The sequence below is a fragment of the Topomyia yanbarensis genome, chromosome 3 (genome assembly GCF_030247195.1).
Source record: "Topomyia yanbarensis strain Yona2022 chromosome 3, ASM3024719v1, whole genome shotgun sequence".
Classification (NCBI taxonomy): Eukaryota; Metazoa; Arthropoda; class Insecta; order Diptera; family Culicidae; genus Topomyia; species Topomyia yanbarensis.
In genome coordinates this window covers 305,114,522-305,141,407 of record NC_080672.1, presented here as the reverse complement: position 1 = coordinate 305,141,407, position 26,886 = coordinate 305,114,522, and the positions used below count along the sequence as shown (strand labels likewise).

The 26,886-nt window shown below is 37.7% G+C and overlaps 1 protein-coding gene across 6 annotated transcripts in view; it reads left to right on the top strand.

The window, feature by feature from the left end:
- LOC131693366 (uncharacterized) overlaps positions 1-26,445 on the top strand; it is a 122,442-nt gene extending 95,997 nt beyond the window's left edge. For all 6 annotated transcript variants that reach the window (XM_058981127.1, XM_058981126.1, XM_058981125.1 and 3 more), the window contains exons 4-5: positions 16,745-16,966; positions 22,739-26,445. In XM_058981127.1, coding sequence (XP_058837110.1) covers positions 16,745-16,966; positions 22,739-23,131 — 615 coding nt within the window. In that variant the 3' untranslated portion in view covers positions 23,132-26,445. The remainder of the gene's footprint in view (positions 1-16,744; positions 16,967-22,738) is intronic.
- The last annotated feature ends 441 nt before the right edge of the window (positions 26,446-26,886 follow it).

The following is a 26,886-nucleotide window of genomic DNA, read 5'->3' as shown; positions in this document are numbered from 1 at the left end:
AGAAATCGGAAAACTAAGAATTCGTGTAAATATTTTGTTGGTACCTGTGTATTGCTGGAGAAACTATCGATCTATCTAAATAGACGTTGCTTTGTGTGAGTCTACGTGGTTTATGAACGGCTCTTAGCGGTACACAATACGAACACATAGTATACGGCACATAGTATTATTTATCACCTCCCAGCAAAAACGGTCGGAAAATGAGTCGGAATTTTGGCTGGCTTCAGACGGAAATTTCGCTCAAATGATGCAACCCATTCCGGGTTCGATTGGCCTTCTCATCGTTTCTGAGAACCACATTCTGATTCGGTGATAAGTGGTTCATTTACAAATAACGTTTTATGCTAGATACGCGCTACGACACTGAATAAATCTCGCGTGATGTTTAAAAAACAACGTACCGTAAACCGGGGTGACTTTTATCATCGGGGTGACTCAACACTCAACACTCGAAACTTTTTCCGTAGATCGCTTATTAAACCAGAATAGTCTACCGAATCATTTTAATTTGAAATGATTTTTACTCTAAACTTATAAAATACTGAATTGTTATACTTTTTGAGTATATTGTTCGGTTTTTGGGTACAAAAACTACAAAAAACGAAAAATTTGACTTTACCTTATTTTTACAAAGCTTCGTATAGTGTCTATTTTTTATAAAATAAATAAATTTCAGATTTGAGCAAGAGTAATAAATTGCAAGCGAGTTTTTATTTTCCCTTAGATTGGGATGTGCTGAATTTAGTTTTAAGAGTTTGTTTATTTTGAATCTATTTTTTGTGAAACTAGTTGGCAATTATTTCAAATTATGTTAAGCTAATATTTTTTATTGTTCAATATTCCAACGTGCTAAAATGGATGAAACTTGTTGTACATTGATAAGCACTGAAATAAAACAACTTTAGCAGTTTTAAAGGTTTTCAGAATCTTTTATTCTAGTTGGACACAAATTCTACGGATTTTGGTTACTCGAATTTTGCAGTACATTGAAATAGTTTGTATAATACCAATTAACATCTATTTTACAATGAGTATCTTTCCAGAATTAGTTTAAACAAACATTTGATTCAAAAACATTGACATCAATAACTTAATGTGGGTGAACATGCAGGTTATCAAAGTCACCCCGGAATACGAAAACGGACTTCAACTTGAAATCATTTTTGGAAAAATAGCTGTAAGCGGACAATTTCAGGTAAAACCATCCAATCTTGTTCTCCATACATCAGTATATGGTTTAAAAATACTAAGCTTGGAAAAAATGTGTTGCGTTTAAAAATATATAATTACTTCGAAAAGTGATCAATGTCACCCCGGTTTACGGTAATTACAAATGAGGTCCTCTCTTTGTTTAGATTCTCTTTCAATTACTATGCCGTTACTACTAAACATATCAATTATTTTGCAATACATATCGAAAGATAACGTTTTTGGCCAGCAAATTCTGTAATGAGATCAAGAAGCGGCGTAAAAGCGACCGAGTAATTAACGAACTAGGAATTAAAGACAGGCATTTCCTGTTACGTTTTTATATAAAATCGCACGAAATATATTGTTTAGTAATAAGAAGCAAAAAATCAATACAGAAATATTAAATAATGCATGTACGTGCCCATCACAATGTTATCATTGAAACGTCGAGTGATTACCTTTCTCGGATCTCCGGTGGGGAGTAAATAAAAATCAGTTATCTTTTCATCCATAAATTTTAAAAACGCTACCAGGCCAATCGGAAACCGCGTGTCCAAACTATGATTTACGAGCTCTTTGTTGTGCAATTGGTACTTTATGTAGGGTGAAATAGCGCAAAGTATTTCGCAAAAACCGTGCACCTGAAACAAAATTATAAACTTTCCATCACGCAATTGTTGGTATCAGGGGCGGATCCAGAAACATTTTCGAAGGGAGTCTGAAATTTCGATTTCGAAATATTCATTGTACAATTTGTAATACGTAATAAGCTTGTTCAATGAATATCAGTTTTGTTGGTCAAATTTGGTTTGGAATGATTTTGAGTTTGAAACTAATATAAAATAAAAATTAATTTAAAATTTCTCAACAAGCAAAAAAATTTCAAAGGGGCTCTGCCGCTGGTTGGTATTCATAGACCAATTTCTGTCCAAATAGCGAAGAATGTCTTTCTCGTTCCGTCTCTCCTCGGTTTCCCCTATATCAATGTTGGATTTTTAATTGAAAATTAAGAATTGTGATTAAGAACGGTTATGTTAAACAAAACAATACCTAAACACCCGTATCAAACCGGCCTCTCAATTCGATATTCGCATCATTTATCTGACATTCGCACACTTTTGAAACATTCGCGCATCCATAATGTTATCAGTTATATCAGTACCCTATTTAAACATTCAATTATTTTGGCACGATTCAGTAGGCTCGGCTTAGACAAACGGCAAACCAAAGCAGAACGACACAATGAAAATCTTGGGAGCTGCACTTTTTTCGATGGTTCTGATCGGTCATGTTCTGGCGGATCCAGGTAATATATATTACCGTGATTTCGACTGTGTTAACTGGATTACAATTTATTCTCCCGGCAGCAGAGTGCGGTTCCAATCAAGAGTTTAATGACTGTGGAAGTGATTGTCCAGTGACTTGTGAAACTCTGGAAGAAATCATCTACTGTCCACCTGTGTGCGTAGAAGGATGCTTCTGTTCCAGAGGATATGTACTGAACAGAGATGGTGGCGAGTGCATCAGGGTAGAGGAATGTTGAGGAATGTTTATTTGATGAAATCAGAAATGAATTTGAAAATATAATTCCCTTCAATCGCTCTTATTTTATCTTCTTGGACAAAAATATTATATTCTCTGTTCAAAATGTTTCTAGTTTTCTATTACCAATATTGCCGATCATTTCTTCAATTAGATCACATTTTTTATTTTATTTTTTCTATGATCCTCTAATTTACAAGATAAGCGGTTCTCAATTTTTTTTTTATACCACGGACCCCTATTAAATGGTTATGAGTTTTTAGGTTGTTACGACATGACATGATATGATCCCCGGGATCTACTCCCCACCCTTCGGGCACCGCGAACTCCAGGTTTAGATTCTTAGCTTATGGTTTTATTTATAAAAAGATAACTAACTACATTGGAATAAACAAAATGTGACAAGTTTTTATTAAATATAGCTCACAAGTGTTACATTTTATTAACCCAAAGCTACAATATGCTCTCTAACAAGCGCTTCTTTTTTAAAAAAAATCACTTGTATCATAAATATTGCGCGTTTCGGACAAATTGGACGAGGGTAGAGCTGAACACACTTCTTAAAAGTGTGATAGAAGTGCTCGTTTACGTCTAATCGCCTGAAAGTGTTTGGTGAACTTATCCAAAGGAACAAAGTGCGCTGAATGCACTCATACAATGGAGCGTAATGAGCCCTTTTATCAAACTTTTAAAGAATGTGATAGTTCAGTTTGGTATGGAATTGACAATTTGGTAAACTTTCTCATTTTTTTCTTTTGCGCGTTGTTTGGTGACATTTCTATTGGTTCACAATTTAGTGAGGGCATTCCGATGGCAAAATACACTCACCCTCATTGTTTCGTACATAACCGTTTAGTCAAAAGCATCCTCTCAGACAAATTTCGATACATTCTATGTTTTCTTCTGACTTAATCGTTTCACAGTTATCGGGACAGGCTGTTCCACAGTCCGTGAATTCTTCATTAATGCCACACAATTCTGCCAAAAAATTATAAATTGTTACAATTGCGTTGATGGATTTGATCCAAAATTCAATAATTACCTAGATTTGGTGACAATGCCAAACATACCACAAAAAGCACCGATAACAAAACTGCAGCTGTCAAAACACGCATTGTTCTGTGTTGCGCAGCGTTCTAAACTGTATGATCTCCAACAGGTTCAACGCTTATATACTCATCAATTTCTATTCTACTCAACCTTCATCGTTGAATGAAGATATTGATTGATTAAAATATTGTTTTGTGCGTACTGTGATAATTTCTGTGCCATCTTTATACAAGTCGAGCCCTTTATGCTCCTGTATTGTCTGTTTTAGAGATTTCCATACAGACATTTGCCGTCCTCAATTAACTGTATCTAATGGTATATGACACTTCGTCCTCTGAGCGTCAGGTAAAACGTCGATTTCCAGAGCAAATACTATACCTTTCCATTGATAAATTTTTTTATTGCTGTTCTGCCGTTACTATCGGGTTCTTGGTAACGAAATACATGCTGCACTGAGTCTCCCTAACAAAACTACAAAAATGGTGTGCTCATTTTCATTTTGTCACGAATGAAAAGGCGGATTTTGTAGAAAAACTCTAGAAAGAGAACTACGGAGAGAAAAACAGGATTTTTGGCAACGTATGCCCCGGCATTGTATGGCAACACGTCCAATGTTATAAGGATAGGGAATGTTCGATTGGATTCGTTTTTTGACAGCTAAACGCGAATCCAGTCGATCCAAAATGGAGTATCCGCAGTTTTCTTCTAGAGTTTTTCTAGGATTTTATAATATCGGATAAACATTCAGTGTCAAGTAGAAAATATCTTAGACGGTTGATTCAAATTCAGAATTTTACGTGCTTCTGACAGATTGTATTAAGGGTACTTTATCGGTATTAATCTAAGACAAGACAAGACAGCTAGTAAGCGATTTCTGGAACCATCGTGGAGCCAATTTGACGTGTTCGAATTTGACTAATGGCTGTTTTCGTTACCACAGGGCTCATTTCGCAGTGTTGGCATCATGATTAGTGCAAGTTGCCTAATAAAATAATTTGAATTCGTCAATTATGTATCGTGGAAATTCAATTCATTAAAATAACGTTGAATATTTGAATAAAGACTCGACATATCAATAATTTCTTTACCGTTTATATATTAGTTTGCTTCCGGCCTGTCAATAGTATTAATAGCAAGCAAAATCTCTTCGAATTCTATTTGTAGGAGAACATTGACTATTCTCGTGTATAGTTGGAATGTCACTGAATTATGTAGGTATAAAAAAACTAAATATAGAGATGTCGAGTCATTATCCAGTGATCCTACGTTTTTATGTTATTCTGTTAAATAAATAGTGTGTATCTCCAGACTGATCTGTAACGAGTTGTTCACATGGCAAGACGGCGTTCTTGCGGTCGCAACACTATCCGTATTCTAATTTATTGAATCCCGCTAGTGAAACAGTCAACATACTCCAAGAAAATGACAAAACAGGTGTTTTCATTTTTTCGGTTAAGAAATATTTGGCGCTTATTTTACCCACTCTGAAAAAAATTTTAGGCTAGCGAAATTTGCTTGAACATCAGTGGCGGCGCTAAGGGGGGGCGAAGGGGGCAACCGCCCCGAGCGGCAAAATCAGGGGGCGACATTTCCTACTCAATAAATTTCTATAGTGTTTTAGTAATTGTTCAAGTTTCATTAATCACGATAAAAATCAATTTATTTCATGTTGGCAACTATTGACGATTAAAAAGGTTGGGGATCGGGATGATGGATGCGATAGAACAAAACTATATACATATTGCAAGGTAGTAGTGGGAGTATGCAGACTAATTTGTTGGGATTAAACCAGGGAGCATTATCATATACAGGTGGCTTGGTCCATGGTTAAGAATCTCTCATTCTACACGAATAATCAAATTTAAATTTTTACGGAATTATTGAACTTTTCTGTGAACTATTTGTTTTTCTTTTAATGCCTCTAACTCATAAAGAATACATTGTATTTTCAATCTTTTAATTCCATTGGAGAGGTGTTTTCTTTCCTATTAAATTGCGGGTACGGTACCAGCATAGTAGATAAGACAAACGGTCTAATAAGTGTTCTATAGAAGTTTAGCTTCATGCGGTAGCCAACGTTGTTCGACCGAAGATTTTTTTTTTGAGTAAGTAGACCCGGCGATTAGCAAGGGGTAAACAAACCTGCAATTTATTTTTGTTCAGTGATTTCTATACGGGAGGTTATGCGAAAGCTTAACAACGATAAGGTCGTTGGGAAGGGCAGAATCCCGGCTGAACTTCTAAAAATTAGGAGTGACTGGCTGTGCGAAGCAATCCACTGCGTGATTGGGATGATATGCGTGGAAGAAAAAATGCCTTCGGATTGGTTGAATGGCTTCATATACTCAATCTTGGAGAAGGGCTGTAAACTTCCGAGGCATAATGATCCTCAATGCTGCCTACAAGGTAGTTTCTCGTGTTCTGTTGGGTAGACTGCGCCCGTTGGCTGAATGCTTTGTCGACGAATATCAAAGCGGGTTTCGAGAAGGACAGTTAACGACGGTCCAAATGTTTACCCAGCGACAAATTCTGGATATATTCCAGGAAAACAGTTTGCGGACTCACCATCTGTGTATTCAAGGCGGCATACGACACAGTAAAACAAAACGAACTGTGTCAGATAATGCTTGAGCGTGGTATCCCGACTAAACTGATTAAGCTGATTCGTATGATGCTGGATAGGATAAAATCAAGCGTTACGAAGATCTGATGTGCATAGAACGGAACCGTCATCACGAGATCTCACGTGCTTCTTGACTTCGCGAACGATTTCGACATCATTGGTATTGATCGCAGAGCATTGCAAGAAACATTGTTACCTTTTAAAAGGGCAGCTGCAAGAATCGGACTGACGATAAACTCTGACAAGACAAGGTACATGGTAGCTGGTAGAGAACGTATTAGTCGTTTTGGTTTCGATGTGGAAATCGGTGGGGTATGGTACAACGAATTCATATACATATCTTCAAATACTTACCTTACCGTTCAGGCCTTGTTGTCTCTTGCTGTATGCACAAGCCGTCTCCACTTCACTCGGTCCATTGCTGCTTGTCGCCAGCCTCACAGTCTTCGAAGGGTCCGCAGGTCGTCCTCTATCTGGTCGATCCACCATGCTCGCTGTGCGCCCCGTCTTCTTGTTCTTGTAGCGTCGCCTTCAAGAACTATCTTCACCGGATCGTCGTTCGACATTCTTACGATGTATTCAGCCCACCGCAAACGTCCTATTTTTGCGGTATGCGCGATGGATGGTTCTTCCAGCAGCTGATGCAACTCATGGTTCATTCGCCTGCGTTACGTTCCGGATTCCATCTGCACGTCACCATAGATGGTACGAAACACCTTTCGTTCGAAAACTACAAGGGTCCTCCACGAGCATAGTCCAGATCTCGTGGCCGTAGAGGACCACCGGTCTAATCAGCGTCTTGTAGATTTTGTTCGACCGGAGTGTCCTCCGGAGTCCAAAGTAGGAACGATTTCCCGCCAATATCTATCTCTGAATTTCTCTGCTGGTATCATTGTCGGTGGTTACCAGTTAGCCCAAATACAATTCGTCGACCATCTCGAATCCGTCACCGTCAACCGAACTCGGGATGGGAGGTTCACAGTGTCGTCTCTAGAACCTCTTCCTCTCATGTATTTTGTCTTCGAAACGTTGATGGCAAGTCCAATCCTGCTGGTTTCAGCTTTCAGTCTGATGTACGTTTCCGACATCGCCTCAAATTTCCGTGCCATTATGTCAATGTCGTTGGCGAAGCCAAGAAGCTGGACGGACTTCCTGAATATCGTACCACTCGTGTCTATCCCCGCTCTCCTTATTACACCTTCTAACACAACGTTGAACAGCAGACACGATAGACCATCACCTTGCCTTAACCCTCTTCGAGATTCAAAGTGACTCGAGAGTGTCCCTGATACTCGAACAACGCACATCACCCAATCCATCGTCGCTTATCCGGAAAACCGTAATCGATCGATGGTGTCATACGCCGATTTGAAATCAATGAACAAATGATGTGTGGGCACGTTGTATTCGCGGCACTTCTGCAGAACCTGCCAAATTGCGAATATTTGGTCCGTGGTGGCACGCACCCATGAATCCCGCTTGGGAGTGCACCACGAACGCTAAGTAGTGTGATCGCGCGGCAGTTGCAGCAATCCAACTTGTCACCCTTTTTGCAGATTGGGCAAGCAACACCCTGCATCCACTCCTCCGGAAGAATCTCCTCCTCCCAAATATTGGCGATTACCCAGTGCAGCGCTCTAGCCAGTGTTTCACCACCGCTCGCTGGGTAGTTGATCTATACCGGCAGGATTGTTGTTTTTCAGCCGACCGATCTCCTCTTTGACTTCTTGGAGATCAGGGGCCGGCATCCGGTCTTCTGCGCATTCTCCAGGATCCGTTGCCATACCGCCTTCGTCCTCTGCTGCTTCTTCAAATACTAGTTACATATGAAAACGATTTTAGCCACAAAGGAAAAAGGCACGTTGTTGCTGCGAGCATGGTTTGCGTAGTCAGCTAAAATCCAATAGCCTAAGAATGCGCGCAAAACTTGATTTTTTCAAATCACTGATACTCCCTGTTGCTCTATACAATCACGAAGCTGGGATGTTGAAGGAAGTAGGTTATCGATTACTCGGTTTGTAGAGAAGAATTCTTCGTTCAATACGCGGCAGCATAGAAAATGGAGAATGGTGCCAGTTAAGTTATGATCAGAGTATTTTAAAGAACGTAACACATACTGTTGGGAAGGTCATTTCTCGTTCTTTCCAGAACACAGAAATTGAAAATCGGTTAAAAATGACCGGGCAGAAAAGTTTTTAGCGCTGAAGGTCCCGAAAAACACGATTTTTTTTTGCTATGAATCAAAAATGGAAAAGGTAGTCGAAGACAGTCTAAATCCCTGACTACATTACGGGGAACGTGCCATTTAAGCCAGTATATTCTGATTCCTGATACGTTCCCGTCGGATGTTTGTCTTCATATATCGTTTCAGTGTGTCATAAATTGAAATACATACTGAGAGTGCACTCGAGTGCTCAGGAACAGGTTTCTGTTTTCATTCAATTGAAAATCTTTTTTTCTGACAGGGTTATGATGGCAAAAAATTTCAGAAAGAGGTACGTTGAACGAAAAAGATTGAAAACCACTGTTCTAAGAAATCAATTTCAAGTAAATTTAATAGGTTATCACCAAAATGCATTTGTGATGTGAAATGATAAGCCGGAAATGTTTATACAATGCAGCTTCCAAACTCAATTTTTGTTTCCAGGTTTTAGTCACCGTCACAGTAACATTCATGTACTGTTTTTCAGTTTATATTTTTCGGTGATAATTAATCAAAACCACAGTTTACCGTTCACGTTTCAGCTTACTTCCCTATTTAATTTCAGCCATCCTCAGAATTATTCACTCACCCGCCTTGCCGTCGCTGGGGGGAAATCGAAACGTATACGGTAAACTGTGGTTTTGATTATTTATCACCGAAAAATATCAACTGAAAAACGGTAACAAACTCAATTTTTCAACAATCATAGACAAAAAGGGTAAAACTTGTGCATGAAGCAAAAGTAAGAAAGATACGATTTAAAAATTTAATAATATATAAACAAGTTATGGCTTCAAAATGAATATTAATAACAAAATATTGACAATAAAATGTGAAGAAGTGTGACGATTTTTATGCAGACATTTTCTAATACTTTTATCATATTTGTTTCATATGAATAGGTCGAAAATAATCGAACTCTTAAAAATTCATTATTGAAGAGGCGGCAAATTCAATTTTTGGCCCCGAGCGGCAAAACACCTCGCGCCGCCACTGTTGAACATGTTGTATTATGACAGAATGTTGAATTAATAAGTACCGGATAAATTTTGGAGAAAATTTTGTTAATTAAACGGACATTGTGTTTTATAGCAACATATCTAAATATGAAAAAGGAATTGGCAGCACTGCCACGATCGCTAGCCGCGTACAGTCAACTGTTGCGTTGCGTTGCGTAAGCATAGATTGCAGACTGATGACTTTCGTTTCCAGGCAGACTACTTAAGGAGCATTGTTTGGGAATAACAATTGATCCAGCCCAAACGGGAATTTCACCTGTGAACCACCATTGCGGGCCACGATCATCTTTACCGTAACTTGGGATGAGAAAGGAAGTGTTGATGTGGTACTTACTTAACGGAACGCTCCGACTCAGTAACACTCCCATAAGTAATGGAGGATTGGGTAGTGGGTGGGTTGTTAGTCAGGATTCGCCTCAAGCAAGCGACTGAGAATATATTTTCGTGCATAAAAAGTTTATATAGTTTATTGACTGTAGGATTAAAGATGCTGAATTACTAAATAAAGACTCGCCATCTTATCCCAACGAAATAAAATGGTTTGGTAACATTATTTTCTGCAAACTAGCACTACTGTCACAGCGTTAATTTCAGTTGACTCGTATACTACAGTTACCGCAGAGTTGCAACGTAGATAATTTTTTCATGAAGTGTTGTGTGAAGTTTTATACCAATAAAACTACCGCCGGTTTTAAAAATATTGGTTTCTTTCGCTTCCCGGTAAACTACGACCTTCGAGCGGAATGGGTCCGGTTCTGTGGTTTACCAGAAAATTACAACATTACGGATAGCTGCAATGGTTGAAGTAACTTTTAGTAGGCACCGTAATGATAAAAGTTATATGTTTTACCTTGCCTTAGAGATTCGATTCAGAAATTTATTCCAAATATCAACTAACTTTTTTAACTCACTATCACAATACTTTCCAAAAAAAAATTCATCAGGTTGCAACATTTAACAAGTCTTCTGCTCGATTGGAATGTCATTGACAGGTCTCGTGCTCGATTGGAATGACACTGAAGGATAAATGGTAAACAAACGATTGACGTGTCGAGTCTTTGTCCAGAGGGATTCAGCGTCGTTATGTAGGATATGAAAATGTTCTAGATGTTTGTTTCCAACTTCGAAAACAACTTGAACTGTCCGGAGTTCCGGCTGTCGGGAGTGTTGGCGACAATATAAAATGGACCGTAAACAATGACTTTAAAAGTAGTATTGTGGAACATTCACAAATTATGTCATGCAAAGATTGCCCAATACTAACTAACTCCCTCATATTATCACGTGATTTATCCCCTTGGTCTAATAAGAATCAAATGATTTCAGTTTTTCTTTCTTTTAGTGAGCACATTAATGTCGCAAAAGTGTCCAATAGACATGGTTATACGAAAAAAATTAAATTTGGATCCTAGTCACTTTTTGGATCCAATTTAGCTCCCAGAACAACTCTTTTTAACTCGATCGGTGAAACTATATTTTTGCACCCACGGTTTAAAGTTTACATGGGATTTCGAATGGGGAAATTGTCTTTTGCAAATTAATTCTTTCAAGAGTCGTCCGTTATCTCCTAAAAATAAGTAGATGGCTGATTTTTATAGGAAATTTATCAAGGAAACAAAGTTTAGAAGACTGCAAACTGCGATTTGATGATTGTGGAAAAAGTTATTGAGCGAAAAACGATTGATGCCCTGAAGATTGATGAAAACTTCACTTTTCATAGCATTACTGCTTCTGACGGTGTAATTATATACAAAATTTTTAATATTCTCTTATTATGTACAAAAGAAGCCTCAATTTATCCATCAAAATCTTGCGAAGTGGCCAAATAGTATAGATAAACGATTTAGATACATTAAGAGAGGATTAAATCAAAATTGCGTATAATTGGATCAGAGCCGTAGCAACCTAAGGGGCAAGGAGGGGATTTGCCCCCTCACACGTTTTGTGCCGAAAGAAATAAAAGATTAATCAAATAAAAAGCAAGAGATCTATTTGTATAGTACATACTGTGTTAATTAGCATCGACCCGCAATTTCATCGCCGCAAATAGCCGCGCTTCATGAAACACCGCGCCTAGACTATCTGTCATAATATCGTAAATTGCATAACGAAGGGCCGAATGAGAACACAAGTTGTTCAAAAAATAGATGCAGTCTTGTCGATGTACGGCTATTCCAACTGATGTGAATGGGCACCGTGCACAGCTGTCTACTTCCACTCTGCAATCTTCTCCTCCGTAGTCTGCAAATTGCATTTAAGATTGTAGTTCACTTGCGCTATAGTTGCGGTCCACAGAACAAACTGTTTGATATGCTCCATGTCGGCTGGCATTTTCCACAAAGTATTCTCGCAGCCGTAGCACCTACGCTACGCATATTGCCTGGATGTCGACTATTTCTTGTCCTCCTTCATCCCGTGGCAATGTGAATCTTTCCAGCGTCGATGCCGCATTCCCGCTGGTGATAAACGCCTTCCTCAATTTTCTCTTGAGATTTTCCAGAGCTAAACTGACCAGCTCTATTTGATGACGGCGAAACTGTAGGGTTACACGGGGACAGCAAACGTATTGATTGCTCTGACTTTATTTCCCGCATTAAGGAAAGACTTCAAGATACAGTTCACTTGGTTCGAAAACGTTATTTCGTAGCTTAAGCTTGATTTCGGTGTAGCGAATCCCGGAGAGCTGCAGGCATCCGATATACTGATATGATCCGCCGCGAATCGTGTCCCGGATCATCTCACCTTCGTCAATCTCGCAGTTTCCAGTCTCGACCAATCGCCCTGATAGTAGCTGAACAGATCGGCATTTCTCTAGGCCAAACGCCCTGCCGACGTCGCCACTAATTCTAGGCTAGTTTTATGACTACACCCAGTCGTTCTGTCGAGTCAGCATAGATCTTGATATCGTCAACGTAGAAAATATGGAACGTCTCTTCCGGTGAGCTTTCTCTATACCTAATCTGATAGTCAAGCGGTGATAGTCATTGAGGTGTGCTACTGAGCGGGATAAAAGAATCGTCTTGGAAGGTCCCCCTCAAGATGCGAAGCATTCTAGACCGTAACACGTCTTTTCCACTTCTGAGTTGAGCCTTTTTTGTCGTTACTCTCTCCATCACCTGCCGTTGGAACCTTAGACTGCAGGATCAATTTTATACCTCTTTAATACCTCGATGAGGAGCGAGTGCGGTATGGAGTTGTTTGTATTCTTGTAATCGATATAGGCCATACTAAGGTTCCGTTGGTTACACACTACTTCTCCAACAATGACTGCATCGAGGATGGCTTTTTCAGTCTTGTGTTTTTTTCTTACATCCCTCTGCTCCTCTGTCAGGATTCTATTCTTCTCATAGGTGCTCATGATCTTGTGCAGACTTGTTAGACAGGTAATTGGTATGTCCTTGGGGATGAGAATTGTGGTACCACGGGTGATGAAATCCGGCAATAAACGGAGTTTGCGTAACGCCCAATTTCTAAGATACTGCGTACCCTCGCGTACATAATTGGCTTCGACGGAGACAACTGACATCGTCGATTTCTTCGCCTGCTCATTTCTCCTCGCGCCTAAGCCACTGTTGCCATTTGAGATATTGTATATATTGTACCTCCCAAATACTGGTTCAAAAGCCATAAGATCGCTGATATCCGGTAGACCTTCGCTGCAATTGAGCTTCCTGTGGCTGATTTGGTCATAGAAGTGTAACGCCTTAGCCTTTTGATAAGACATTCCCTTACTGTATTAGTGTGTCGTGTTTTTTTCGTGTTAGGTGTAAGTCGGTATCGTAAACATCTTACTGCAGCACAGAATACTTCCAGGTTCTGCACAATTTCCAGGTGAATTGGGAGCACGTTGCTATTCATGACCTGAAGTTCATAGGTCAACTTAAAAGAATACTGCAGCTTCGGGATCCTGGGTACGACATTGGATCCGTTTCGCGACATAGCGCAACCGCTTCATCCACATTAAAGACCAAATCACGTAGTAGCTGCCGACCAAGGGCTGGGTCTTCCTTGTTTTTATCTAGTAACGAGCGAGACGATGAAGGAAGAAAGTTTAAAACAGCGTGGAAAAGGTCATATGAGCAAGCTTAGAGTTTGCTGACGATGTAACCCTTTGTGTTCTACCGCAGGAGTCCCTTGCTTTAAATATACGTTAAGTTTAATCAAAAAAATTTGCCCCCTCACGCAAAACAGGATTGCTACGGCTCTGAATTGGATAACCAAAAGCAGTGGTGCTAGAAAAAATGAATATTTTATGAATCGTCAGAGCATCAATCGGTTTCTGCTTAATAACTTTTTTCTCAAGCGTCAGATCGTTTCGTGGTTTTCGAGACTTTGTTTCTTTGTTAAATTTTCTATAAAAGCCACATAATGACTCTTGGAGGAATTATTTTATAAAAGTTAATTTACCCATACAAAAGCCCATGTAAACTTTAAACAGCGGGCGCAAAAATATAGTTTCACTGATCGAGCTAAGAATTTGCAGAATAACCTAAAAAGTTGCTCGGAGCAGGAATCTAATTTTTGTCCCACACTATTGCCCATAGGTCTATTCATCGATTTTTTAGCAAATTTTTTCCTTAAGTATGCGACAATTGGTACATCCACCCTACAATCTTCTAGATGTTTTAATAACGTAAAATAAATTGTTAGTAGAACAAAAGTTGACAAAATAGGTGAATAAGTCATCATTCGTGAAGCTAGTGCCAGCATTTAACATTGTGCGCCATCATAAGTTTCCGATATGTGTATCAGGGCGTTGTGGAGCGTGCAGTTTACAACGTATTTTGTACATATACGATTCTGTATGACACATGTAAATATTATGCGTATTTTAATGCCAAATTTTTAATCCAACATTACCCCACATTAAATTCTTTCGAAATTCTTCAATTTACTTGTTCAACAGAATTCTGACGGAGTCCCTCATATACCCTAGAAAAAATTGGAATCGAGACGGTTTAATAAGTTGACCCAGAGAAACTCAAAAATCCCATAATACAAAAGATTGAATAACTTTCACAATTTCCATCCGATTTAAACTAATAAATGCTCAATTTCATTGGTGCGTTCATGCAGGCTTGAATTTTACATAAAAATATAATTTTTTGCACAGCTTTATCTTGCCCAAAATATTGACCAAACGCTCAAGTTTTTTAAAAAATTAAGAGAAAGTTCACTAAACTCGTAAATAACGTCAGAACCAGTAGTCGCACGAAAACAAAATGTTCGAACGATTTGAAGCGCATACTGGACGTGCTTTTTATTTTAAAGATGAAATTATTTTTTTTACTGTAACTCGAAAACTGTTCTACTGTAAATATTTTGAACTTCATTTTCGGATTCAGCACACGATTTTACATTGAAAATAACCACCAGCTTATTGAGTTCAGAAATGCTGTAAACTAGTGTTTATTTATTTATTTATTTATTTATTTGCATCAAATTAGAAAAAATGCATTTAATTTCCATATTTGCATCAACTTCGCACTCCCTCGCAGAAAAGTTTGTTCAAAAAACGTCCTACGCTGATCCACTTTGTTCAACCTTTTGTGGAATGTAGGGCTAGGTTTTTCGTAGGGTTTTGACGTCTTACACGCAACTCAAAAGACATTGCACGCAACGCAAAATACATTACGAATTTCTATTTTGATGGAAATAAATGCATTTAATTTCACTGATTTTTAAAAATGCATCACAAGTGATCTGCCCCTAGATGTGACATATACAGATCGGAAAACTAAAAGTGAAAGGGTCATAGAAACAGACTTAAAATTTTACGGGCTAATCTTGTGTCTGTCTGTTGGCAGGAGTCGAGCTCAAGCAGCCTAACTGCGAATCACTCAAGTCTACCAACATGTCTCCTGGTAAAGGCAGACTTGTCCCTCTTTACCGTGAGAACTCAATGTTTAATTGACTTCAATAAAGTAAATCTCTCGATCAAAAAATGTATTTATTTTCAATCCATCATATTATTGAATATACTAGAAATAATATCTGCTTGCACCCTCTGTATAGATATCGCTTTCATTCTGATCCCATAGTTTGAATTTACTACTTCTGGCTGTTCTGTGAATACCTCCCGTTTATGGACACTTCCAGCGTCTGACACATTTGCCATCTGCGTTGCGAACGAAATTCTTTCGGCAGAAGCATCCAATGATGCATATCGCCGGGCAGACTGTTGGCTCATCCAGATTGATCGTATCGCATGTATCTGGACACGGGCTTCCGCATACTTCGAACACCTCATAAAGGCCACAAGCTACGCCCTCTCCTACGTCCCAAAGTTAGTTTTGACTTACAACTGAATTTCGCAAAGAATATGAATGATAAATACCTGGTTTTACCGGGCTCGTTGCCACAAAGGCAATCAAACCTGATAACACGATTGCGGACACTAGAAAACGCATTGTTTTTGAATAATCAGGGCAATGTGATAACAGTGACTTGAATCTAGTCGAAAACAGTTCGTAGTTTATATAAGAAGCTGTGCCTAACAATCTTTCATTGTTGATGTTGATGGGTATAGATGAAATAACATAATTATCTTTGGCGAACAATAGCTTGTGGACTCGAAAAACTCGATAACGTACATATGTAATAAACAAACAATCCGTGATATTGTCAATCTCGAGGTAATTCAGTATGGCTTCGGTAACTCTTTGAGAAGCATTCTCATTAAAGACGCCTAATATCCGAATAAAAACGACATTTCAATATTGACAATGATTCAGACATAAAAAGCGACGTCAATATCTAGGGATAACATATACCTACTGATGCAAATCAAACGGGCGGGTAACTCGGCGCACAACCCTGTTTCGCAAGATAAAAACATATTTATGTAAAGCTTGGAAAAACGGATGCTGAATAACAAAACAATAGATAACCAATTATATGTATTCAGGTGGCGGACATAGTGTAGTTGATAGATCGATTGCCTTGTATACAGCGCACCTGGGTTCGATTCCCAACCTCGCACATAGATTAAGAGCTGTCTTCTAATCCGAAAAAAGGCAAATGACCCTTGCTTTGTTCAATAATCAAATAAAAAAATATCACATCTATTTCTCAACTCAATTCTGACATACTTTTGTTTTCTTTGCTATTTTACAGAATGACAAATACGATCAGGAACGTATTATCAATTCACCCTCCATCAGTCGTCATCCTTCACCCGGTCAAGGGGGCCGAAATAGCTCCGGTGGTAGTCCACCGAAACGATCGAAAAAACAAAGCGTACGACGAGTAGCGGACTACGAAAGAGAGGGGAAAACCGGCGACACCGGCAGTTCATCTAACTGCAATTCACTGATATCTCCACCTGTTGCAGATAAGGTGAGTTTACAATTTTACATCATTCTTTGACATGTTTACATCCGGCGAAAAGATTGCTGCAGAACAATCACGTAATTGTTCTGTTTGATTTAAGTCTAGTGTCATCCAAATTTGATTTTTGTGTGCGATATTCCGAATTTCAAACGAACCGTATTATCTGCGCAGCTGAATTCCCAACTTCCCAACATCTAGATTGAAGTATCCAGTATCCAATGACTTGGGAACTTGAATCTAGAGATCGCAGGCTCATCATAGAAATGCAAAATTTTCAAAATGACCAGAATGATTTGAAATAAGAAACAAGTGGGGGCCTTGAAAATATATTTTTTCGAAATGGATTTTTCGCCCCCCTTTCGATTGAAGTTTTTACAACTGCACTACGGGAAAATACTAAAAAATACTATGGAACTCGGGTTAAGACGAACATTTGAAGGGTAGACTCAAATATGGCTTGTGTTCAGCCAAAGAGGGCCAAGTGTCGTTTTGAGATACATTTTCAAGCGTCATTTTGAAATCCAACATAGTAGGGGAGACCGGGGCTAGTTGGCGGTGTTTTCAGTTTTCAATTTTCACCGCTTCGCTGTAGGTAGATCTTGCAAAATAGAACACGCGGCATGAAAGAGCAGACTGTTGGCAACATCTCTGATTTTTTTGAAAGTGTTTGATGCATTGTCTCCTTTTTTAGAGACAAAAATTGGTGACGCGGAAAACGCGCCAACTTACCCATGCCAAAAACTAAGCAATCAAATGGAGATTCAATCATCTCAAGGGTCCTTTTGGAACGTGCTGAATGTCTTTTCGAGAAAACTGTATATTAACCGACATTTGCTATTATATTTCAGTTTCAATACCCCGGCATTTTGACTTTGACGCTTACTCCCTATTCAAATTTTCGAAATTTTTCGCGCAATTGGCCGGAATAAATGTCTCCTAAATTGGCAAGATACACAAGAAAAATATTTTCGTACTTCGGAATGAATTCCAGAAATAAATTTTTTTGATGACTTTTTTGCACTGTAAATAGTACCGCCAACTTGCCCCGCGTGCAACACCGCCAACTTACCCCAACCGCATATTTTATTAAAAACTATTTAAAAAATAACTTTTGTTTGTGGATAGATGTAATATCTGTACGGATATTGAAAGCTCTTTTCAAGCGCTATCGAAAAATATAATCATTCGGGAAATAGATTGAGAATCACCCTAAATACCGCAAAGTATTTAAAATTTAGAAAATTTACTTGGTATGCCAGAAAACACAATATCGTCCACAATATCAACAAAACAAAATGTTTTGCAACAAAAACACATCGGATAATGTGTTTCACATTATTTGAGGTACACAACGAGAGGCAATGCTTTATGTTTAATAGAAACGGAGAAAAGGGGCTTCCGCCAATTTACCCCAACCGCCAACTAGCCCCGGGCTCCCCTACTAGAAACACCCACATCTATTTATTTTTGGGATAACAAATAGCAAACGAAAGCAAATAAGTGTTTCTTAATTTGCTATGTTAATGGTAAGTTATCCAAAAATGCATTTTAACAAGAAAAATACTAGGAAAAAATTCTTGCGCTCAATTCGGTTTGGCTTAACCGCAGGCATTATTATGAAGAAAAAGAAAGTTCGTACGTTGTTATTTTATGTAATTGTTTCAAATGTTTTGCGAGTGCGCTGATTGGTGATGTTACAAAAATTGTCAGTTTGTAAGCTTGAACGTTTTTATGTTATTTTCTGCGTTCCTTTCTTCGCGTGAGCAAACTTGTCGCGTATGCTAGCGCAAATGTAGTTTCGCGTGATAGCCTGAAAGCATCTACTTTTAAATTAATTTAATGCTAAAAGTACCTACTATTGAGTTAATTTGGTTACTTACTTGCTGATAATTTGTTTTTGGCTGGTAGGAGCAGAAAAAAGTATGCAGCATGAAAAGGCTCAAAAATACTCCCCGGCCTCCTCGATACACCACTACCAAGCGAGACGCATCGCAAAAAAAAAATTAAAGTAACTTTCTGTTATAGGGCAATATGAAGAGCTACACTTATATATTACTGTGAATGACTATTTTCATACTAGACACTTTAAATGGAGATTTCCGATTAAGGAAGCATTAACTATTGATAATTGATGCAATAAGTTTATTCAAACTGATACATGCACTATTGCTTGGTGATATTTGCAATACCGTAAATCTATTGAGCCTATGGGAGAGCATAAATATATGGAAGATTTTCGTAACAGAAATCTGATGACATCTTTGTGGCGTTAATCAGGGTACGATAAATTGAGACTTTAAGTCATTCTGTCATTGAATCAAATTGTATCATTTTTTGACAAGTATTAGTGAAACCATACAATGTAAGTAAAAATCTGGAGCGGTCCAAATGGAACTGCCTCCTCCTCTTACAGCCAGTAGTTATCTTTAGTTCGAACGTGTCTGGAAAAAATCATCCTAGATTTTCGGTAGTTATAAAAAATTGCTGGGGTCTGGCAGGTGCTCTGCCTTTTGTATCAATTTGATTACCGAGCGTTTTTTCAGATTTACACGCGGTTATTGCTACGACACAATCAGCAAAGATTTCAAGCTGATAAGACGAAATGTTTTGAGATTGTTTGCGAAGGGCCGGCCAGGAATCTTCAGCATGAAATACACGTCATTGAAGTAAAGCAGAAACATTAACGGTCTCAAGTAGCTATTTCCTGGGTCATTCTAGACGATATTCCATTTCCATTTTTTACGATCATAAATTCGTCAATTTTTCACATATACAAACAATTCCTAATTTTAGGATATTTCTTCAGTACATTAAATAATTGAAATATATATTTTTCATTATCCAAAATTACTTGAATTTTGAAATAATAATTTTTATTGATAACAGAAACGGTACTGGTAACGTCTATACAGTCAACGAGGAAGGAAAGGAATGTTAGTGTAACAAACGTTGTTATAAAGACCATGTATACTAGGGCATCGCAATTTTTTTTATGCTCCCTTTCATATTGTGACAAATGTCAAAGTAAGCTCAGATGCCAAATTTCACATCATATTGGACAATTTTAGACCTCCGCCCACTTTGCTTGAAGTTTTTAAAATCGGTACTATCTGAAAATATGGAAAAAAAATATGTTAAATGCTATACTCTTGAAGTAGTACGAACCTCTTTTAAAGGAAATAACCTTAGTATTTGAATGGAGTTTATTTCCGTTTCTCGAAAAATACGGGAAAGTGGGATACTGCATCATTTTGTCCCCAAAATCCCCTATTTTTAATAATTAATCTACTCCGTGCTGCAAATCATACATATTTTGCAGTTTGTCTAATGCAAAAAATCTCAGATATCGAACGAAGAACATTTGCGACATTTGTCCGAATACGAGAAGTTGGGGTTATAGGGCCTTTTGTCATTTATATTAAATTTTATCATTTTCTCGTTCATATACCTCTATTATTCTATAATCAATTTTGATAAAATGTAGCTTGTTGAACGTGGACAATCTTTAGGAACATCAGATTTTTTGACATTTCGTCTCGGTTCCACATTTTTATCATAAAATTGCACATGTCAACTCCATTTAACAATCAATTATTTAATTTGCTTCTTCTAGTGTAAAATATGCAAAGAGATCAGATGAGAAAAGTTTCAATTTTGGAAAAATAAGGGAAGTTGAGGTATTAGGACGTTTAATGATAAAAATGTAGTTTGTAGCGTTAATGTAAAAAAAATGTTTTTAAATTTTACTGGTAACGAATATGCTTCTATTTGGTTCCTAAGAATTTTATGCGGTCAACAAGGTACATTCTATGGAAATTGATTCAACAATAACAGAGATATAAGCACGAGAAAATGATAAAATTTAATATGAATGACAAAAGGCCCTATAACCCCAACTTCTCGTATTCGGACAAAGATCGCAAAGGTTCCGTTCGGTTTCTGAGATTTTTTCACGCTAGAAAATCTGCAAAATATGTATGACTTGCTGCACGGATTAGATAAATTATTAAAAATAGGGGATTTTGGGGACAAAATGACCCAGTATCAAACTGTCCCGTATTTTTCAAGAAGAGGAAATACAGTGAAGACCCGATTTTATCAGCACCCGGTTTTATCTACCCCCGATTTTATCAGCATTTTGACCCGATTTTATCAGCTTCATATAAATATTGAGAGTTGGTAGCTCTAACAGATCCGAAATATGAAATATGCAAAAACATAATTATTTTTAAATTTTTGCACTGTCAGACGCCCTTAAGGGAAGTTTAAGCGAAATAATCAGGAAAGGTTATGAGGCTATATTTAGGGACAAAAGAAGAATATTTTAAGAGCTTCGGTTTTCTTAAAAAGATAGAAAAATATATGACCCGATTTTATTAATATCCCCATTTTATCAGACTAAAATTCAACAAAGGGGCTGATAAAAACGAGTCTTCACTGTATCTTCATTCAAATACTAAGGTTATTTCTTGTAAAAAGAGCTATGAATTGTAATTTTCTGAGAGCTACTTCAAAAGTTATACCATTTAATATAACGAAGTGGCCGGGAGTCTAAAATTGTCCAAATAATGTGAAATTTGGCATCTGAGCTTACTTTGATATTTGTCATAATATAAAAGGGGGGTGGGACTTTGAGCATTTAAAAATTAGTGATTTTTTGCAATGCCCCAGTATATATCTCTACACCTTCTATAGGAAAGATTTTTTGATAGTGAGATGGGGTACACAAATCTGGATCCACCTCGATAAGTAGTGATAAGATCTATGCAACTCTGTTATCATGTGCTTATTATTCTGGGAAATCAATTGCCGAGAATTGTTATTAGATTTATTTTTTGTCCAATTAATTTAGAAATTTTCAGTTTGTACAGTTTGTTTTCTATAATAAAAATTCCTTCAGATTCCAGTGACTATTTTAAGTAATCAGAATTAATTCATTTATGCATTCAATGTTTAAAGGGTTATATACGTTAAGGTCTGCCAAAAAATCGAAATTTTTTTATTCTTCTATCGTAAAGCTCAGGTTCTTAAGAATGTTACCTTAAATTTTTATAGAGATCGGAGCAGTGGACGCAAACTTATAACGTTTTTCATCTTGCTCCCTTATGGAGGTGTTGCTTATACTTGAAACTTTAAACTTGAAATCATGTTTCCCAAAAGCGTCTTTGCGGTGACTACGATTGCCGGAAAAGTTTTCAACCGATATCAAAACTTTTTTTGACTTGTTCGTAATTTAACCGCCGTGTCCTTGAACGATTCCATTTTTTCGTCAAAATTTTCATATTATCGTCATGATTTTTTTTAATAATTTGTTTCAGGTGAAAATAGTGATTTTTTTTTGGAAAAATAGTCTTCGTTTCCAAAGAGAATTTTTTTTATCGATCGTTCAAGGACACCACATGTACATACACTAATTATTATTTTTTAGTTCGATGGTTTTTGTTGAGCTGTTGGGCTGGAATCGTAGTCGCGGCAAACCTCTTTAAAAACGCGTTTTGCGGAAATTGCTATAACTTCGACAATTATTGATATTTTTTATTTTTTCAAGTAGATTTTGCAAATTGGACATTGTACTACGCTAAACGTATAACAAGTATTTCATAAAAATATGACTACATACCTTAATAAAAATTCAAACTTTTCCCTTTTTCCCGCATCTTAACATATATAACCCCTTGAGCCCCTCTCGATATAATATCCTGACTGCGGGTCTGTCCAACGTGTACTTTTCTGCAAACCTTGGTAAAAATCTATAATTAGTTTTCTATTCTTTTGCAGAACGTAACACCGCTGCCCGGCTTCCAGCAGGCCTTCGGTTCGACGGAAATCGGCAAGTTCTCCGAAGCCTTCTTCAACAGCAGTCCGGGTCCGAATGATCTCCACCCGGACAGTCAGCAGCACCAGCATCAGCACCACCATCACCACCAGCAGCTGATGATGGACTCGCTGGCAGCTTGCGAATCTGACGTCGATACTCTCAGTCCGCAACCGTGGGAACAACCGACCGGCCCCGGTGATCCGTTTGAAGGATCAACCGGCTTCAATCTACAGATCGGTACCAGTTTCCATCCGTCGTACTACGAATCTCCCTCCTACTCGTCGGATCATGCGGTGGATTCGCCTCTGGGAAACTATTTCAGCGAAATGACTTGCAATGAGTTTGTGAATTAGGTGAATTATATAGAGTTCTGCTAAAAGAAACGAAATACGATGAATAGTAATCGACAGATTAATTTAAAAAAAAAAATTGGACAATGTCACCAAAGCCTCGAGTATTCATTGAAACGCGGTGAGTCTTGATGTTATGATCAATCACCATCATCATTTAATAAGAAACCAACGAAATTTTCTTAATTGCTAAAAACATTTACAGAAGACGTATGTCTTTTTTTACTCGTACAAATCAATCTCCTTTATTTGTGTACATCGTAATTCGAAAATGTTTTGTTATTTAGCAAGCCGCCAAAACTGTTGTATAGAGAAAAAGAAAGTGATGCCGCCATTGATATATAATTTCCCAATATCTAAATGTGTGCTCGTCTTTATGAAAATACTCATCGATATGCTATTTTTGTGCTACAAGCATTATGTCGGAGTGAAAACAGTTCGCCAAAGTCAGTAGAAGAGTTTAGTTGATTAATGTTACTGTATAAAATACTTTTTAGCATTTTATCGACACCAAATGTAGATAAACCTATTTTTAACGAAAACGTCACAAAAGTTGGATCCTAAAATGGACCAACAAAAAAGCAACACAATGTTATTGGGGAAGGTTTTCAACATGTAATGTAATACATACATCATGATGTGCGAGAATAGTTCAATAAGCCAATATCAGCCATAGTGCGAAATCTGTAAATAGCAAAGTCACAATGGTCTACCGAAGGGTATCGAATTGTTCGAATAATTGTGCCACATGGAATATTCTCTGTTCAAAATTCATGTTCGTGCTAACAACGGTAATGAAGCTAATTGTATTGTGTAAATAACCATTAGAGTATAACGGATTGCCAAGGTTTGACCCGTTCATTTCTAAGAGTAGAGAAGATACTTGAAACATTTGATTCAATTCTAACCTCAAAACCAAACCAGCTATTGATTGATCATTTTGATATTGGTTAGATTAACAAAAAATAGTAATGCTGTTCAGAACCATGATCGAACTAATTTCAGAGTTCCAAGTTGCTCGGTACCTTTAGTTCAGCATGAGTTTGCAAGAACTTTGTGGAAGGCAAAGTGGGGATTTTTTTTAAACGCTCAAGCAATCTAGCTACACCCATCCTAGATATTACGAGTGCTTTTGACAATGTGTCTTTCCAGTCTATTCTGGAAGCGACGCGTGGTTATCTGCATGTATCTCCGAGGTTGGATAAACGCAATGCTTAGTAACTCCATTCTTCGCTCGTCACTAAGTCAGACAGAAATACGAAAGTTGAGTATTTACGGTTGTCCTCAGGGTGGCGTTCTGTCACCTTTGCTATGGTAGCTGGTTGCCGACGGCTTGTTAAGGAAACTCAATGAGCTTGGATTTTTAACCTACTAATTTGCGGACGTTTCCCAAATACTTAATACTGAAGAAACTTTGACTTAACGCAACAAGCATTAAGAGCTGTCGAACAGTGAAATTATCAGTTAACCTAAACAAAACTTCAATGGTTCTTTTCACGAAGACACGAATAACAACCAAAGTTCATCCCTTGCAGTTGATTGACCCTGAGCTACTGTGTGCGGATCAAGTCAAGTGCGTTGGAGTTATATTGGATTCCTAACCGAACAGGTCTGCTCACATTGAATTCGGAGTCAAGAAAGAGTGCATGGCCTTCTAGCAGTGCAGAAACACATGGGGTCCCAAACCCAAATTCCAGTCAAATAACATTTATAAAAACATGCCCGAGCAATCGCCTACGCACCCGTCTGTTGCTTACCTAAGTTATGCAAGGCATTCAAAAGCATTACCATTGAATTTAGAGCACTTTAGATACGATGTATCCATGCATTTTGACAGTACACTAGGAACATTGGAAATCCAATACGTCAAGTAAACTTGTACTAAATGAACGGAGGCCAAACCGCACAGACCCAATTGGCACACTGATAACAAACAACAGTACCGGACCAGTGTATAAGAAAGCACCGGTATATTGGGGAAAGTGTTTATGAAAACAATATTATTGAATAATAGTAAGTGTTGCTGTTGAATTATTGTGGAATTAACATACATAACAAAACAACTGTGAAATACAAATAGATACAAACGTGGCGCAAATTGCAAAACAACGTGCAACGTGGATTTTACTATAAATTCAAATTCAACCAGCACGAAAAATCGACAGTGAATGATCTTATTTTAAATACCATAAGTGAATGTGCCTTAAAGAGAAACACATTGAACAGAGAGGTGAACACATCAACCGAAGAACGACGGTGATTATTATTTTTCCAATGACTGGCTCGAGTTCAAGCGAAACAAACTTCCGTTCAGTGTAAAAAAAATTCTTCCTTTGTTAATTGAACCATTAGTAATATAAAACATAAATGACATTTCCAATAGTAAAATTAAAATACACTCACACGTACACACGAGATATATCGATACCAGTCTAAATATACCAAAGTCTGTATACATTAGAAATTTTGAAACATTTTAAGACATTGATTAACTAAGGTACAGTTGAACGGTTTCTGGTATTCAAAAAAGTTATCTTTTAATAGTCATGATTCACAAGAAGTAAAAAACTTAAAATAAAAATAAAACAAAGCTGTTTGAAAACATGAGCGATCAAAACAAAATATGTACATTTGAGTAAAAAAATAAAGACAAAACATGAATTTACTACCTTAAAACGAAGAACGTTTCTACGGAATCGTCAAGTAAGACAAAGCCCACGTTTATATTAAAATCGATTTTAGAAGAAGAATCATGTTTGTGACTTTTTGTGAACTAACCGAAAAGGTATATTTTTGTAGTTGAAAAGAACGTTCGAGCAAGCGCGTTGAAAAAGAGTTAGTATTATATAGGCACTACAAACAAAAACCCAACAATTTAAAGTTAATCAACACATCCAACTAATTCCAAATCTCTGAACCATACTAGTCGTTTATCAGTACTCCTCTACTACTAATACTATCATGTACTAAACAGACACACAAACACACCTACAGTTCGGGCGGATGGTGGCCAATTCTGAGCTCCGGAGTGAACTGGCGAGACTAAAATAAGTCCCAAAACCATCCCAACTTAACAAATGGAAGATAGCGAAACAAGCAAAATAAACAATAGCAGGTGTAAAGCGAGTAAAACACACGGGAATGCAAGATATAGCGAGGAATAAAGTATGTAGGAAAAGATAAACAAAAGTTCAAAACAAATCTCTAAGAAGTCTAGTCAAATCGTAACATAATATTCAATCAAAACTAGTCAAATACAGAGTTAAATAAACTTATTGCGGATTGAACATTGAACACTGTGATTTACATGTTTTCTTTTTGTGCGAAAAAAGAACAACCTCACGATTGACTTGTGAATAAGAGACCATTGAATTCGTTTATAGGTACACCCGAAATTCCTTGCATCAATCTCAATTTGATTTTATCGTATTAGGAAACAGTCAATTTACACGTTCGAAAATATTTGCTCGTTCTGAAAAGACCCCGACATTCCTAAAAGGAAGTCGCATTCGATTTGAGTATTTTCCTTATTTGTCATGGCAGCAAACAGTCGCCGGCTTATCCCTCATTCTGAGAACGAGTGAAATCTTCAGAGGCAATGATGTGGAAAGATTCGGGATCTTTTGACACGGTCAAACGATATTCCGTTCGAAAATACAACGCCTGCTATGTTTGATTTTCATGTATGCACTCCGCAATCGGGACAGGACTTTCTGTTCCTTCCGGTCTGACCGATCGTCCCATTTTACGAGTATCCC